At 35.8% G+C, this 18,582-nt stretch overlaps 1 protein-coding gene across 1 annotated transcript; it reads left to right on the top strand.

The window, feature by feature from the left end:
- The first annotated feature begins 325 nt into the window (after positions 1-325).
- Positions 326-1,618, top strand: LOC123562077 (piggyBac transposable element-derived protein 4-like). The gene has a single exon (XM_053525061.1). It carries the CDS (start codon positions 326-328, stop codon positions 1,616-1,618), a length of 1,293 nt encoding a protein of 430 aa, XP_053381036.1.
- Positions 1,619-18,582: the final 16,964 nt, after the last annotated feature.

Genomic DNA, 18,582 nt, shown 5'->3' with positions numbered 1-18,582 from the left:
TGTTTATTTAACTCATTCAGGCCTAATCCCTTGAAAATCCGTGATATGAGATAAGCGCTCCAAGTCGGATCCCTTATTAATGCGTGATGATAACGATATAGCGTAAGTCGGGTCCCGTATTAATGCGTGATCAACCCCATGTTAAAAAACGTTTGATTAGTTTAAAAATATAAACACAAAGGGCTTTCCCAAATATTTAGCCAATCATATAAAAGCTTTAACTTCGCAATGATGTTAAAAATATTTTGATTAGACAAGTATAATCTGTTTTATTCTTATGTAAATGCGGGAGTTTCAAAACGAAAGAAAAACAAAAATTGTAAACATGGCGAGCTTTCATGACAATGATTTTTCGGATATAGACGACACAGAAATTGAATATATGATGGGATTTAATGAAACCGTCAATGATTCAGATATTTCTATGTCTAGTGACGATGATTCTGACGACGATGTGCCTTTAGTTGACTTAATTCAGCGACAGAATGTGAACCGACGTGACGAGGAAGTGGGTGGGGTACAAGAATGGAGTGCAAATTTTACACCGATAAATGTTAACGTTTTCAGTGGAAATCCGGGACCTTCCGTGAGTATGGATGTAAATAAAACTGAAATGGATTTTTTAAATTTATTATTCACACCCCAGATGATTCAACAAATCGTGGATGAGACCAACAAATATGCAACAAAAAAGCAGCTGGACAAACCTGATGATAAATGGAGGAACGTTACATTTAGTGAAATAAGAGCTTATCTTGGATTTCAGATTGTGATGGGGATTATTGCAGCACCAAATTTGGATATGTACTGGAGTAGTGATCCTTTGTTTAGTCCATGTGGAATAAAAGAGAGAATGACACGCGATCGGTATGATAAAATCAGTAAGTACTTCCACGTAGCTGACACATCATGCAATCCGGCACGCGGACAACCAGGCCATGACAAACTTTCACATGTTCAACCGATTCTTGAAGCCGTGCGTGTAAATTTGATGGCCAATTATAAACCGCACCGTGAAACGACAGTTGATGAGGCTATGATAGGATATACCGGTCGCTTAGGATTCAAACAATATGTGCCAATGAAGCCGACTAAACGTGGGATCAAAGTGTGGGTAAGGGCGGACCCTCACAATGGATATGTGAATGACATTCAAGTGTATTTAGGTAAGGAGAACCGTGACGGAGACAAGGGTTTAGGGGAACGAGTTGTGATGGATTTAGTAACACCAGTTTTGAATCGCGGACATTGTATTGTGACGGTAGGACTATTCGAGGAATTACAACAGCAAGGAACTTACGCGTGTGGAACATTTAGATCAAACAGACGAGGAATTCCGGACGAAATAAAACAGCAGAAGCTGAAGGAACAAGGAACATCTATCACGATGCAGAAAGGAAACATGGTTGCGACAGCTTGGAGGGACAAGAAGACCGTATTCATTTTATCTACAAACTTCGATCCAACAACGCCGAGGACAACAGTTCAACGAAGGCAGAAAGACGGAAGTCAGAAAGATGTTTCTTGCCCGGAGTCCGTACGAAATTACACAAAGTACATGAACGGTGTTGACCATGCGGATCAGCTACGGGCTTGTAATTCATTAACAAAATATTAAATAAAATAAATATAAATATAAAAATCTATAAATTTACTGCTTAACTTCTCTATTTACAACAGCATCTGTGTATGTATAAGCCGCATCATGAGAAACCTAACATAGTGTATTTCGGACCAGCATGGATCTAGATCAGACTGCGCGTTAGCGCAGTCTGGTCTAGATCCATTCTGGTCGCAGACGCGTTATGTTGGTTTTTTTATGGCGCGGCCCCTATATGGTATCATCATTACCTGTCAGTCAACAAGAATGACATTTGATGTAAATAGTTTCATTATAATGTCTATAAATTATTTAACATTTCTACATATTAATAATTCAAAATAATCACTTGCCGTCTTGAGAGTGTGCTATATTAGAAATGTGTGTTTATTGAGCCAATGCAGTGTCGCGACTAGTTATGCGAAAGTGAAATTGTGCGCGTTATTCATTATTCGATATATGGAAAATACAGGAATATATAAAGCGCAAAGGAAAAAATATATAGTGAACATCAAGGAGTTGGTAGCAAATTAAAAAATTAAGTACCCCCTTCCCTAAAAAAAAAAAAAAAAAAAAAAAAAAAAAAAAAAAATAAATAAAAAAAAAAAAATACACATAATTATATATTGTACATTACTGTATATAAGTGAAATGATTTTATTTGACAGCATGCCCAGATCTTTATTGAAAATAATGTACATACATGTATATAGATATATATATATATAGCTTTTTTACATTTTTTTCTATATAAAATTAGAAAAAACACTACCAGCTTCCTTGAAAGTGTGTTATTCAATGAAAATAAAAAGAAAATAAGTGCAAAGTCTGTGAAATCAGGAAAATTCAGTGTAATTGTGTAGTGTTTTGTGTTTATTCAAGCCCTGGAATTTAATTAAATACAAAATATACTGGATTAACTTACATCACAAGAAAGGTACAAGTATGCCCAATATGCATATGAAGTTTGGTGAGTCTGTATTTCATAATGACCCAGTTACAACCTTTTTTGCATGGCATGTGAATGTTGTTCAAAATCCTTGTACAGGATTTATCAGTTTATCACTTTTGCTGTAGACTCCAGCTATAGATATACCCTTAGACTCTTATCAGAGATAAGTTATCAGGCCTGAATGAGTTAAGGAAAAAAAATAACATTTTAAGATTAAAATACTATAAATAAATAGAAAAGAGACCGATATTTTTGCAAACAACCTGTACTTGATTTATCTATACATTGTTCGTAATGTAAAGCTATTGATGCATTACATGTGTGAATAGGTATACATGTATAAGTGATCAGTCAGTTTTATTACAGTGGTTAAGGTAGTTATTTAAGTACATGTACATGTCTGTATAGCTCTGTTATAAGTGATGGTAGATATTTGTATGCTGTACAACATTAATACTAAGAAAAGGCAGTAATCTTATCAAGGCCGTAGGGTGGGCTCTTGCTTGGGATAAGTACCAGTGGCACAGATGATATCTGAGCCGCGCCGTGAGAAAACCAACATAGTGCAATTGCGATCAGCATGGATCCAGACCAGCCTGGGCATCTGCGCAGTCTAGTCAGGATCCATGCTGTTCTTTAATGGTTTGTCTAATTCCAACAGGCTTTGAAACCGGACAGCATGGATCCTGACCAGACTGCGCAGATGTGCAGGCTGGTCTGGATCCATGCTGGTCGCAAAGCCAATATTTTGGTTTTCTCATGGCACGGCTCAGTTCGCTTAAACATGTAGTAAAAATGTATCCGAAATGATAGTTCTTTGTGGGGCTTGCCTAAGGAAGCTGTATCGGAAAACGTTAAATCGGGATGTCTGACAACAACCCATCTACAGATAATGTTGTCTAATCGGGGCGGAAGTTGTGGGCAAAACACATTCGAAATGTTTCATTTGTAGGGCTAAAGTAGAAGCAGGTCGCTGCATAAAAATTCCACCTGAAACTTCGCTTAACCTTTTAGTTCGTTTTCGCATCTAGCCGTATTTTTATATGCCATCTGCATGGAAACCGACTTGACACATCACTTTCGTGGCATCACACTGAATGTGAAACCGTCACAGATATGACCTGCCAAGAAGCTACTGTTCTTTACCTACCCTGTAAACATGAAGTCATTGGGCCAACGACGGAAAACCGTCAAAGGATAATCGTAGTTGGGCCACTGTTGGCCCAACAATGATTAATAAGTATTGTAAATACAGCTGTTGGGCCAACGTTGGACCAACTTTTAATTTCAGTCAAAGATATCTCTGCATTGGCCCGATATTGATTTTCAGGGAAAGACTTATACAGAGAAAACATCGTTGGCCCAACGTTGGTCCATTAGAAGTAATGATATAATAATTGTATATTTTACAGGTCACTGTTTTATCACAAACCCCCACAGGTATACACAGGTTGTGTAGCTGTAACATGCAATATTTAATTAATCATTAAACACTTTCCTGCACCAATTCGTAATCAGTTAAATTTGGGCTAATTAAACTAAAAACTTATCTGCAGCCGTAATGATATTTTGAACTATTTCAAAACTACTACCTTGAAAAAAATGTGAAAAAGGTATTGAAAAAAAACAAACCCTTACTAACTCTGTAACAAATATCTAACTTTATACAATCATAAAATGTTTACAATAAATCTGTTGAATATTCCAGAACATGAACTCTCGTTTACGGAAACGTATATTGACCCCCCTTATATATGCACCATATAACTTGAATATTAATGAAATATCTAATTTCTAAGATAGGAAACTAAATATATGCTATAACTTTTACCACAAATTATTCTTGTAAAATCATATAAAATGTTTTGATCGAACATGTTTATGTTTATAAACAGAAGTATGTATGTAACAGATGTATATATTGACGTATGTTTGTAATCTCAAATGAAAGAAGTTATGTTTTATGAAGACAAATAACCCCTTCTTTAAAGATGATTTTTATCTCTGTAAATAAACATCTGTTAAGTATTCGTTTATAATTACAAAATTACGTCACCAGCGCGCGCGTTTTCCAGCACTCAAGAGGGAAGATGGCCCACCGCACCCCAATGAAATATTTCTTGAACCGGGTCTGTTATACATACACTTTGTATTCTTAAAACGATAGCTGACATCAGACATACTATTGTATTATTTTTAAATCTCAGATCTCCTAATGCAGCTTTAGTGAATATAAATAAATTCTGAATTCTTCGTTCGAAAAGAAAGAAAATGCTTCTAAAACCCTTTGCCATTGGTTTCTATCGTGGATGATTTCTGCCACTTTGTGTTGGCGGGGCGAAAACACGAAAACTCGACAAAAACCTAATTTGTCGTGTTTTCGTGTCGGCGGGGCGAAAACGCAAAACAAAACCGACATATTTTACGCGAAAACTCGACGTTTAGAAGGGCGCCGACACGACAAATTTATCTGTCGAGTTTTCGTGTTGGCGGGTATAAATAAGTCGTGTTGGCGCCCTTTATTTGTAGTGTTTTCGTGTTTTTGCACCGCCAATACGAAAACATGACAAATACCTTATCTGTCGAGTGTTTGTGTTTTCTCCCCGCCTACACGAAAACACGACAAAATACATTACTATTGAGTTAACGTGTTTTCCCCCGCCGACATGTCAACATGAAAAACGCTACAAATACTTTTCAGACATCGCAGAGTTACTCTGAAACCTATGGTGTCTAGTTTCTACCATTTCATGTTCCTTCTTTTAAAATGTTGTCAGATAGTTTTATACATAAAATATGTGATATTTAACAATCTTAATAACAGGATATTTGTTTTTTCGTACTTAAATAACACTTTGATAAATGCGCGTAGAGGATAATTATCAAACATGTCATTCGATCAGATTACTTATTTATGTGGAATAAATAAATAACTTAAAGAAAAAATTCGCTTATGTAGTGCTTTACATATAAACTAAAACAACAGCTATTGATAATTTGCTAAATATTTAGAAATGCAGCTTACTTTATATATTAAATATATACATAATCATTTGAAGGACTACTTTCGAATTCACCAATACATATAACTTGATTAAACCTTCCCATTCGTTTTATATATTTTAAATATAAGGGGGTCAATATACGTTTCCGAACCCGAGTTATGTAAGAAATCCCAGAAAATGTGGTTAATTTTACTCTCTAGGCCAGATTTCTAGCTTTATAGACATGTGAAGTAAAGGAAACCCTTATACATGTGATAGGTCTAGATTTAACAAAAACCCGGTCTTCCAGCTATAAACTGTAAGTAGAAGTGTTTTTTAAATATTTTTTGATAAAGTTATGGAATCTTATACAGAATTTCTTTTTATATCCTGTATGCATGTTATATCCATATGACTTGAACATATGTTAAATACTTACATTTAAAGCTGGCGGATGGCACTTGTGTTGAGTATTAAATTCTTTAAATAAAATAACTCATTTTCTTGTTAATTCTAACATATTTTTCTCGGTTAAATACAGACACAAATTAATTTCATACATTTTACGCAAGTTTATGTCCAGATGTTTATGTGAATTTCTTTAGTTATTGTTACCAATTTGACGTAGATGGTTTAATCAACATTATGATTTTTGTTTTTACAGGGTGCTGTTCAAGGGAGTAATAATGGAGTGCCTAGCACTGTGGTGCACAGGAAAAAATAAAAATATAAAAAGCTGCAAAATCAGTGAGAAAAGAAAACAAACAAACAGAACTTGGATATATAATGAGTTAATATACAGACAGTTATTCACTTTAGTAGGATTTAATTAGTGACTGAAATAAGAAAAATATTTAGATTTATAAAAGACTGGAATCAATATTTTACATGTTGTAGTGATGAAATATTCTGTTATATTTCTTTAGGAAAATTGCAAACAAACTTTAAATAAATGTTAGACATCTTTTTGTTAAATGTTAACAAAATCACAATTATTTGAAAATAAAACATGTATTAAACAATGCTAGTTTTAGTCTTTTTTCAATTTCGTAATCGTTGGGATAGCGTTGGCATCCATCTTTGGCCAACAAAGAAACAGAGTTGGCCCAACGTCGTGTTGGCGCCCTTTATTTGTAGTGTTTTCGTGTTTTTGCACCGCCAATACGAAAACATGACAAATACCTTATCTGTCGAGTGTTTGTGTTTTCTCCCCGCCTACACGAAAACACGACAAAATACATTACTATTGAGTTAACGTGTTTTCGCCCCGCCGACATGTCAACATGAAAAACGCTACAAATACTTTTCAGACATCGCAGAGTTACTCTGAAACCTATGGTGTCTAGTTTCTACCATTTCATGTTCCTTCTTTTAAAATGTTGTCAGATAGTTTTTATACATAAAATATGTGATATTTAACAATCTTAATAACAGTATATTTGTTTTTTCGTACTTAAATAACACTTTGATAAATGCGCGTAGAGGATAATTATCAAACATGTCATTCGATCAGATTAATTATTTATGTGGAATAAATAAATAACTTAACGGAAAAATTCGCTTATGTAGTGCTTTACATATAAACTAAAACAACAGCTATTGATAATTTGCTAAATATTTAGAAATGCAGCTTACTTTATATATTAAATATATACATAATCATTTGAAGGACTACTTTCACATTCACCAATACATATAACTTGATTAAACCTTCCCATTCGTTTTATATATTTTAAATATAAGGGGGTCAATATACGTTTCCGAACCCGAGTTATGTAAGAAATCCCAGAAAATGTGGTTAATTTTACTCTCTAGGCCAGATTTCTAGCTTTATAGACATGTGAAGTAAAGGAAACTATTATACATGTGATAGGTCTAGATTTAACAAAAACACGGTCTTCCAGCTATAAACTGTAAGTAGAAGTGTTTTTTAAATATTTTTTGATAAAGTTATGGAATCTTATACAGAATTTCTTTTTATATCCTGTATGCATGTTATATCCATATGACTTGAACATATGTTAAATACTTACATTTAAAGCTGGCGGATGGCACTTGTGTTGAGTATTAAATTCTTTAAATAAAATAACTCATTTTCTTGTTAATTCTAACATATTTTTCTCGGTTAAATACAGACACAAATTAATTTCATACATTTTACGCAAGTTTATGTCCAGATGTTTATGTGAATTTCTTTAGTTATTGTTACCAATTTGACGTAGATGGTTTAATCAACATTATGATTTTTGTTTTTACAGGGTGCTGTTCAAGGGAGTAATAATGGAGTGCCTAGCACTGTGGTGCACAGGAAAAAATAAAAATATAAAAAGCTGCAAAATCAGTGAGAAAAGAAAACAAACAAACAGAACTTGGATATATAATGAGTTAATATACAGACAGTTATTCACTTTAGTAGGATTTAATTAGTGACTGAAATAAGAAAAATAATTAGATTTATAAAAGACTGGAATCAATATTTTACATGTTGTAGTGATGAAATATTCTGTTATATTTCTTCAGGAAAATTGCAAACAAACTTTAAATAAATGTTAGACATCTTTTTGTTAAATGTTAACAAAATCACAATTATTTGAAAATAAAACATGTATTAAACAATGCTAGTTTTAGTCTTTTTTCAATTTCGTAATCGTTGGGATAGCGTTGGCATCCATCTTTGGCCAACAAAGAAACAGAGTTGGCCCAACGTTCGACCAACCGTGATAGACGAAAAAATGTTGTAGGCCCAATGGAGGGCCAACGATGAGTGTAAGATATCAGGGCCAACGATGAGTGTAGGATATCAGTTGTTGGCCCAATGGAGGGCCAACGATGAATGTAGGATACCAGTCGTTGGGACAACGGTGTACCAACCGTTGGGCCAACGTTGCGCCAGTATGCAAAATGGCGTTGGGCCAACGTCGGAAATCTTCGTTGGGCCAACGAAGAGTCTGCCGTTGGCCCAACGTTGGGCCAACGCATGTCTGCTATCTGGGTATGCATCACAGGCATATCAATGTCAAGCATTGTTTCTATTGGATAGACTATAGTCAGGATCAGATAAACTGCTGTGCACATATTGCCTCTTTTTTGTGGTGTTTAGGCCTAGTCAGCCGCAAAGAACAATCTTCAATTCAGTTTTCACAGAAGGAAGAACATGAAGTAATGAATGCGTGTGTCATTTAGTATGTGTCTAAAAGAAATAAATATAAACGCAAAGAAGAAGATGAAGAAATAAAGAAATGAAAAATATATAAAAATACAAAAAATAATAAAAACAAAATGGAAAACAAACTGCATCCTCCTTGCTAGTGGCGTGAGCGTCGCGAGGAGGGCATGCAGAAGATTACCTGGTGTGTTGCTAGTATTTTACAGCACACATTTGCCAATCTACTGCAACAACCAGGATAAGCCAATGAAAATTTAACACAACGAATAATAATGAATTCACAGTATTTGCTTCTCTCACTACTATACATGTATAACATGACTATGTGTACCCTTTCAAACATTTGTATAGTATTTGAGTTACAAACAGATGTAAAAATATGTGACTATCAAATTATTAAAAATGAATATAAAAAGTATTGGTTACTTTACATTTGGGAACACCCTGTAGTTATATTTTTTCGTTTAAAATTACTGTTTCACCCCTTGCATCAACATAATAGTCACAGAAAGTGTGTATTATTAATATCTACATATGCTGGCCAAATATGGTTTTGATGCACGGGGGGGGGGGGGGGAACAATGTTGTATAAAGCAAAATAGCTTTTATATGTATATAACAGGGTACGCAATTCTATTTAGAGCGAAACTCACCGTTTTATGAAACAAATATTGAAAATTTGGCTTAAAGAATAATCCCAAATATGTTTTTTGATGGTATATGTAATTAAATACATGTACTTATTTCTTAGTGCTTTATTTTTCACTCTTGAAGTAGGCAAATTCATACAGAAAGTGTCCTAAGTCCTTGTGATAGCCCAATGTGCGCTGGCATTGTCATCAACAGTTATTTTTTTTTGAGTACACCTGACACCTTATGTCTGTACCAATAAAAAACTTGGTCAGAATGTTTGTCAATATGAAAGTGTTGAATAGTTAAAACTACCGACATGGTCACTTGATCTTTTAAACCGGTACCTGTAATCCCTTCTCAAAGTTACAACACAATACAATACAATATCCATTTATTTTCTCATTTCATATGAATATATGACAGAATGATGATACAATATGACAAATGATTGTACTAGGCTGTTACATGTGTTAACATTACAAAATAATGAGAGAAAAAGAAGAATCAAATATTCGTCTAGCATTTTAGTGAGTTTACATAACAGAATTATTTAAATAAATACGGCAAATATCACTATGAAGTTGATTGTCTTAAGATGTCTTATTCTGATTGTAAATTTTCATGGCCATTAATCTGATATACCATTAAAATATTACGAGCTCATTAATTTTGAATCTGACATATTTAATGAGACCATTAATCAAGTTTTAATAATTAACTGCCATTAACAGAGTATTAAAGAGAATTCCTATAGTTTTTTTCCTTTCATAGAATTTTTTTAAATTCAAATATATGATAGGAAAATTTGTGCTGAAAACAATGAACAAATAAAAACAATAGGTCACCAGGCTTGTTTTTGTGAAAAATTGTTTTGAACACACACATTGTTGCTGAAACTGCCAGCGATTTTTCAACATTTTCATAATTTTCTGCTTTTGTATAAATACCAACCAAAATATACATCAAGACAGCACAATACGCTTTTTTCTTTTTACAGATTTTATTATATACTTATTTGATATCATAGTCATATTTGTAATACTCTATCCTTACAATAATGGGTACAAACGAAAAAGAAATGTTGTTTCATATTTACTTTTGTGAACTTTTTTCAATGAAAAATACCCATAATGAAGAATATTTTTTTAAATTTTGAAAAAACTCTTTCATAGAATTTTTTCATGTTTTTCTTGTGTATAGATAATTGTATTGTGGGCATAAAAATGGCTAAAAATGTATGGGTCACCAGGCTAAATTTTATGTTAAGGCTGCTAGAATACAACACCTGTTTCGACGTAAATGGCGTGAACCTGGCCAAATTGATTACATGTATGTTTGCGAAAAGTTAAAAAAAAGTTTTAAAAATTCTTAATTCTTCTATAATTGAATACTAAATAATCCGGAAGGTGATATTGTCTTATCAGTACTAAGTCAATTATCTTACATTATATGAACAACACTGTCTTTGTACTAAAATGCGATGTGAAAACACAACCACAAAAATAGCAAGATACCTGTCAGGCATGATACTTGTCAATACAACATAAACCAGTATCAACATTTGATTACTGATAAAACTTATCAAAAATGTTATTTCATTCAAGATTCATCATATTTAAGATTGTCTGTAACATGTTTCAACAAATGTTGACTTCAGTTCAGTTTTCCATAGAAAGTGTCGGCTGCGCAGAAAGATGCGCATAAAAAACTATAGGAATTCACTTTAAAAACATAATTGCCCAATTAGTATTTAAAATTAATGTGGAATTAAGGGGTATTTTTAATGGCACGTTAATTTCATGCCAATAATTTTCATTGAATTTTAAGGAGCCAATTAACTTATTTAATGGTTTATTTTAAGCAGTTTTTCATGGCCATCAAATCATTTTAACAAGGTATATTTACCGGGGTTTTAATGTACTTATTACATGGCTTTTTAATATATGGCCTTAAAACTACGGTCATGAAAATCCCATTAAATAGTAAGAAGTAATGGATGAATTTTAATGGTGACCTGTTAAAACTCTGTTAAAAACGTTTGAAAAATTAAGTACAATTTCATGACCCTTTTCATGGCATGTGCATCCAGTAGTGTAATGGGCAATACAGAGAATATGAAACTGAAACTGAATAATTTGATTACACGCCTATTTCTAAACAATGATATATTCAGTGGCGTTGTACATAATAATAATAATAGTTATTATAACAATATTAATAATGACAATATTAATAATAACACGGGGGTCTCCGTGGCCGAGCGGTTAAGGTCGCTGACTTCAAATCACTTGCCCCTCCCTCATCGATGTGGGTTCGAGCCTCACTCGGGGTGTTGAATTCTTCATGTGAGGAGGCCATCCGGCTGGCTTACGGAAGGTCGGTGGTTCTACCCAGGTTCCCGCTCATGATGAAATACAGTGAGGCATACGTTTACTACAGAAACAAACACTAATAAATGCACCTTACCTGGTTATATAGTAAAAAAAATCTTCCTCTTCACAAGACTAACCGCCGAACATCGAACTTCGCGAAACCAGTAGTACGGTGAATTCTAAACCAAGGATCGCAAATATAAATATATGTAAATTAATCGTAGATGTGCACAGTCTACAATAAATATGAACAATCTGTACTGTGAAGTGCACAAATCAAGGATTTCAGTACTTTTATGTGATGCATTCAATGAACCACATAATAAACCAGGACCAACAAAGTAATAAAGACAGCCACATATCAAATACAACTATTATACACTGTAACATATGAATAATGTCAGTTCATGGAAGTGATCAGTATTACTTATAACTCCAGCTACCTAATCTCATCCGCTCAGCTTTAGCTCTGGTTCATCTAGGCCTCTGCACCTCTGTCTGATCGACAGGCTTACCACGTAAAGCTGGTATTACATATTTTGTACTAGGAGCAGGACGGAGTGCTGTCCTTTCAACAGGACCTGCTTTATCTGAAACAGCATGAGAAACGTCATTCGTTAGGGACGTTTTCTGCGACGTATTAACAGATGTATATTGAATGTTCTCTGTCTCAGGAGTACCTGAAAAAATGGACAGACGTTTCAGAAGAAGAATCTTGTACATTTGGGGAAGACATTGCTGGGATAATCTAGATTTGGACCGGATGGAGTTCTGTTCAAAGGAATTCCCATAAAAGGGAGTAGCAGGTTTCTGTGTAGAACTCTAGGCTTTTCTCTGCTATGCTCCTTTTTCACTACACATATTGGGATACCTTAAGTAGGCTGACCAACAATGAGGTATACATCCTTCTCCCACCTGCCTGCTAACTTGGCCTTCCCTCTGATGCCAACATTCCTAACAAGGACTCTGTCTCCTACCTCAACCTTGGCTTCCCTTACCCGGAGATCATACCAACTCTTGTGTCTTTTACCTTGCTTTCTGGCTTCTCTGCTTGCTATGCTTTAAGTTTACTTCAGTCTGTGGCGAAGACCATAAACGTACCTCAGATTTATCTGGTTCTATGCCCAAGAACGCATCGACTGCTAGCATTGGATGACGCCCAAACATAAGAAATTTAGGTGTGTAACCAGTTGGAGAATGAGGGGTAGTTATAGACATGGACGAGGGCCCGGACATGAGACTTCGTGTTGGCCTTCTGGTCATCTTAAATCTTTCCGGCATTCCGTTGCCTTGCTGGTGATAAGGGGTCGTTCTAGCCTTGTCAATACTGGCGATCTTTCAGAGCTCCCGGATCACTTCACTTTCAGAATTTCGACCCTGATCATTATAGATCCGACTAGGGAAACCATAGTGCAGATGGAATTTTCAAAGAGAAGCTTTGCGGTTGTATGTGCAGTCCGGTTTTCGGCTGGGAGTGCCTGGGCGAACCGGGTAAAATGGTCGGTTTTGACCAAGATATTTTCATAGCCACCACGGGACATCTCAATCGGAAATCCATACAGACCATTTACATATGATTCAGCTTGGCTGCAGTCTTATCCGGTCTCTTCCGCCAAAATACACCTAGAACAGCTACATACTCTGTGTTCAATGGATTTTTCCATCTTGGGCCAAAGACAAGAGATCTGACCAAAGAGATAGTACGGGATTAATCCTGATGACCTGCCTCTTCCTGTGACCCTTGAAAAAAAAATTCCAAAAGATGTTCAGGAAGAACTAGTTGAGCGACTGGATAGCCATTTGTCATACCCTTACGAAAACGAACGAGTCTTTGAGATAGAGGTTACTCCACTCTCTTAGGTAAGCTCTCACCTTTGAAGTCTTCTACGCCGTCTTACGTTCACTGAGTCTGTGACCTATTTCAAGAAGATTAATAACACGGGTCAGAGTTGGATCAGTTGCTTGTTCCTGCTTCCAGTCTTCAACCACTTCCAACTGGTACCTCATCACGGGGATTGTCGGTAATAACTTGCTGACTGAAAGAAATACGTTCAGTTGCTGGTTGCGGACCTGGAATACCAGACTGAGCTTGAACGAAAGCCTTTACAGCATCAGAAAGAGGGAATTCTAGACAATAGAGAGTTTGAGATTTAAACCTTCACCTTTCCCTTCAACGTCTCTCATATATCTTTGGGGTAAAACGTCACCAATATGCGTGTATTTTATTTATATCAGACGTTGCTATTGAAGTTTTCCATGTAATATCAAGTAGGCCTAAGACTTCTCTTTATTACTATGTGAAACAAAAAGCTTAATTTCAAGATCTCTACTTATTAAGTTATTCGATTTTCCATATGTATAATTAGACTAAATTCGATGCGAAACACTATCAACAAGTATGAGAATAATGAAGTTTTGTATGGCTATTATTTTAACTAAATACATTGAATTTAACCTCTGGAAGTATGAAGTTATCAACTGATTTTGCCCCTTTGATTCTTACATTTTACAAATAAAATCGGTCTTGAAACTTGGTTTGACCACCCCCACCCAACCCCATCCCTGAAATGGGTGTTCCTCTAACCAAAATTCCTTGATCTGTACATGTTTTACTTATCAAACAGTGTATTCAAACAAATACGTGTATATGCCAACATATTATTTTGGGCGACAATTTTCGTCGCCACATAACATTTCTTGACTGTTTCGCTAGACAATTGGTAACTTCGCACGATTATATTGTGCTGTCTGAGAGTTTGACATTATACAGATTCATACAGAATTTCATGATGCCAAAACGTATGATATTATTATTATTATTATTATTGTTATTGTTATACCAGATTTATATAGCGCCTTTTCATGGTCAATTTCACGTTCAAATACGCTTTACATTGTTCAAATGCAGCCACACAGGACGTATAATTCATCCTCTACCTACAGACACAAAGTGATCTGACCAGAGGGACAGAGTGAGATAAAGCCCCCAAGACAGGGAGATCAGCGATCAGATACAGGCTTGTCCGGCTAACTTAGCCTAGCTCGTTGCGAATAGACAGCCTGGTTCTTTAACGTGCCCACTGTATAGCACTATTACACGCAAGGATTGCCTGGGTTCCTGACCAGTACACCTCTAGTTGGGTGGGAAGCACTGAAAAGCGTTTCTGAAAATTCCCGACTATCTTACATATGTTTCAAATCGCTTGTTAAATGTATTCATAAATTGTGTATATTAGCTCATGTTATCAACGCGTCTTTTAAGGAATTCGATGTACAAAGTACCAATTCACAGCAAAAATAACCTTTAAGAAAGGCTATGAAATACTAGTCAACACCATGACGGATGAATCTGTCCTTTATATTTTATGGTCATGCCTTTTGTTCTCAAAGTATATCGAGAAATGCATTTGTTATAGTTGGTGTCTCATGTTTTTGTTTAGAAAATATTAACTGTATTATCTTTCAAGAACACCATCAACAATAGAACACATTGATATGATTATCAATTTTATTTCCTCTCATGTATGATTTACAATCGTGCATTGTATACTGACATCATTTCATATAAAACCTAAATGTTCGGAGCAACACAAACGAGTTTTTACTTTGTTCAGATTTTTTCCTTGATGTCGTATGTGGACAAAGAAGCAAGCCATCTGTGGATAGTTGTGTCGAGTTTAGCAGAAGAAAAAGCGTAAGCGAGTGTGTTGTTGTCAGTACAAACTTTCACAGAGTTGCCATATAGGTTATCATGAAACTTAGCGCAAACAGCCTACTTGAGAGCCAAGAACACAAGCTTATGTGCTTGATAGTGTCTCTCACTAGCTCTCAAGCCCCTACTTACGTAAGATACAACATGTTCTTTTCCATCAAGTCCAGTCTGATAAAGAGCAGCACCTAAACCACTGCAACTAGCGTCGACATTAAAAATAAAAGGTTTGGTGTAATCAGCGAAAGCCAGGACTGGAGGAGAAGTTAATTTCTCGATCAATATAGAGAAAGCTTCCTCTTGCTCTGGACCTAAAACAAAGGGAACTTTAATCGTACGGGAGGCCCTGTTTATAGATATTCCAACTAAAAGATCGTCCAAGGGCTTGGCAATCTGAGAATAATTTTCCACGTACCGTCTATAGTGTCCAGAAAAAACTTAAAAGCTTCGGAGATCCTTAAAAGAACAAAGAAAAATATCAAACAGGGAATGCCACGCACCAAAAACGCAGCCTCCTCAAAACGAAACCCCCAGCACGCAGACGCGTGCACCACACACACACACACACACACACACACAAAGCCAACACATAAGGACAAAACGAACAACACACACGCACACAAAGCCAACACATAAGGACAAAACGAACAAACAAAGGAACACAGTGGGGCAATAAAAGTAATCCCCTCCAGGTGAATCTCTTACACACGTAATGGAAACAAAAAGGCATGGCATGTAAAACACAAAATTGCTCATGTATAAATATATAAAAAAACAAACCTTAAGAACCAAAAACGTATGTACTCAATGCCTTTTCAGAAGACAGAACAACAAGAGAAACATCCTTAAGGGCCCGACGAAACAGGCCAGAAGACAAATATCAAAACAGTTCAGTCCTGGTAGGATTTAAAAACTGCTTATCATAGAGTCCTCCCCCTCTTCCGTCAGACGCAATCAAAGAGGGAAGCGTAGTGTCCAACTGTAAACGGGTTGAACACTAAACATGCGGTATGTCTCAAAACAGTTGGGTCGTAACCTCTTTTAATAAAACGTTTGATAATCTTTCCAAATACATTTGGAAAATTACCATGACCCAAGATCTTACGAAGTTTGTAAACCACATCCCCATAAAAAAACGGGTCTAGAAATACCTTCCCGAAGAAGTGTCTTTAAATTACTATTGAATTTAAAACTAAATCAGAACTACGATAATAAAATTTAGCAAAATATTTACGCAATTTATAATAACGGTAGCCTTGCTGAAGAAGTTTGCCTGTAATATATTGATTACGTTCATTGAAATGCTTGACATGACTATACGCTCTGGCAAACCGAATTAATTGAGAAATATATACCCCATAAGATGTAGCCTCAGGTACATCCCCATCCAAAGGAGGAAAATTTACAATACTAAAATTAAAATCATCCCTCTTGTCATAAGTTTTGCTATGTATAAAATTGTCATAAATAGAGAGATGTAAATCTAAAAATGAAGCATCCGTATCCGAATTGTTAGTTTTAATTAACTGAAGCTCCCTATGGTAAATAGTACACATCAATTGACCAAAAACGGATTATCCATATTAAGAATATCATCCAGGTAAAGTGATGTATTTATACTTAATACTTGTAGGAACTCGATAAGTTTCCAGAGCTCTGACCTTTTCAGGATCTGTTTCAACACCTATGGAACTCACAATGTGTCCAACATACAGAATCTGAGGTCTGAAGAACTGACATTTGGATCCCTTTAACTTGAGGTTATGCAGCTCGAGACGTTGAAATACTGCTTCAAGACGCCGAAAGTGAGAATCAACAGAATATAAGAAAATAGTGATATCATCGAGATATAACAAACATTTTCTTAGATGCAGCTTTCCCATACAACGTTCCATCAAACGTTGAAACGTTGCAGGGGCGTTTGTAAGACCAAAAGCCATCCTGTTGCACTCGAAAAAGCCGAATGGTCAAACACTGAAAGCGGTCTTGTATTTATCCTACTCTTGATGAGCCTGCCAGTATCCAGAGCGAAGACTGAGTGTAGAAAAGATAGTTTAATCGACAACAGAATCTATAGTTTCATCAATAGGAGGTAGTGGGTATGCATCTTTGATGCTGCGATTGTTCAACTTTCTGTAGTTTATGCAAAAACGCAAGGAGCCATCCTTTTTCCTTAGATTGAGTGTAGAAAAGATAGTTTAATCGACGAGAGAATCTATAGTTTCATCAATACGAGGTAGTGAGTGTGCATCTTTGATGCTTAGATTGTTCAACTTTCTGTAGTTGATACAAAAACGCAAAGTGCCATCCTTTTTCCTACGTTGGAAGATAAAGGACTGTTCGAATCCCGGATCGCTCCGGCATTGATCATGTCTCGCAGGTGTACACGAACCTCTTCAAACATTCCTTGAGGCATGTGCCGGTAAGGTAAAAGTAAATTTTATTTACCGTCGCTTTGTAAAATAATTAACATAACATCTGCTTTTTAGCGACACTATATTAAGAACGGTTAAAACAAATTACACCTTACCCTAAGCAATTGGCTGGTTCCAATTTACAGCTGGATCGACTGAGGCACTCATGATAAAGTGCCTTGCTCAAGGACACACCGCAATGGGAGTAGCTAGGATTCGAACCAGGGGCCTTCACCTCCATAGGAAAACGTCTTACCTCTCGACCAAAGAGGTGTGGGATCAGATAACTTGAGTTCGTGCTCGACTAAGTCTGTGGAACCAAGATCTGTAGGTCCGGCCGAGAAAATATGTTTCCATTTACTAAGAAAAGAAATAGCTTCATAATGTTGTTCAGAAGAAAATGTGTCAATGGGAATCCTGATACCAAGATCTTCCAAATAGAGGTGGAAACTCCACAGGTCGCTCAACACAACAAAAACGAAAATGTTGCAGGCTTGGTTTGATTAAGCCTGTCCACGGACGGTAGTGGAAATGCATGTTATCGTCCACGCCCTCTAGCACCGGGTTTAGCAGAACTCAACATTTACACATGTCAAAAAAAAAATCAAAATAGAGACATCAACAGATGTGTTCATACGGCGGTACACATGGAACCTTCATTGCTACACTAGTGTATAATTCCATGAAAAGCGGCGTATGGTCCCCAGATAAAATAATGCTTTAAACGAGAAAACAATCAGCAGAACTAAACA

Source organism: Mercenaria mercenaria, chromosome 2 (genome assembly GCF_021730395.1).
Source record: "Mercenaria mercenaria strain notata chromosome 2, MADL_Memer_1, whole genome shotgun sequence".
In the NCBI taxonomy this organism is placed as follows: Eukaryota; Metazoa; Mollusca; class Bivalvia; order Venerida; family Veneridae; genus Mercenaria; species Mercenaria mercenaria.
The sequence above is the reverse complement of the archived record's forward strand: the minus strand, read 5'-3'. Positions and strand labels throughout refer to the sequence as shown.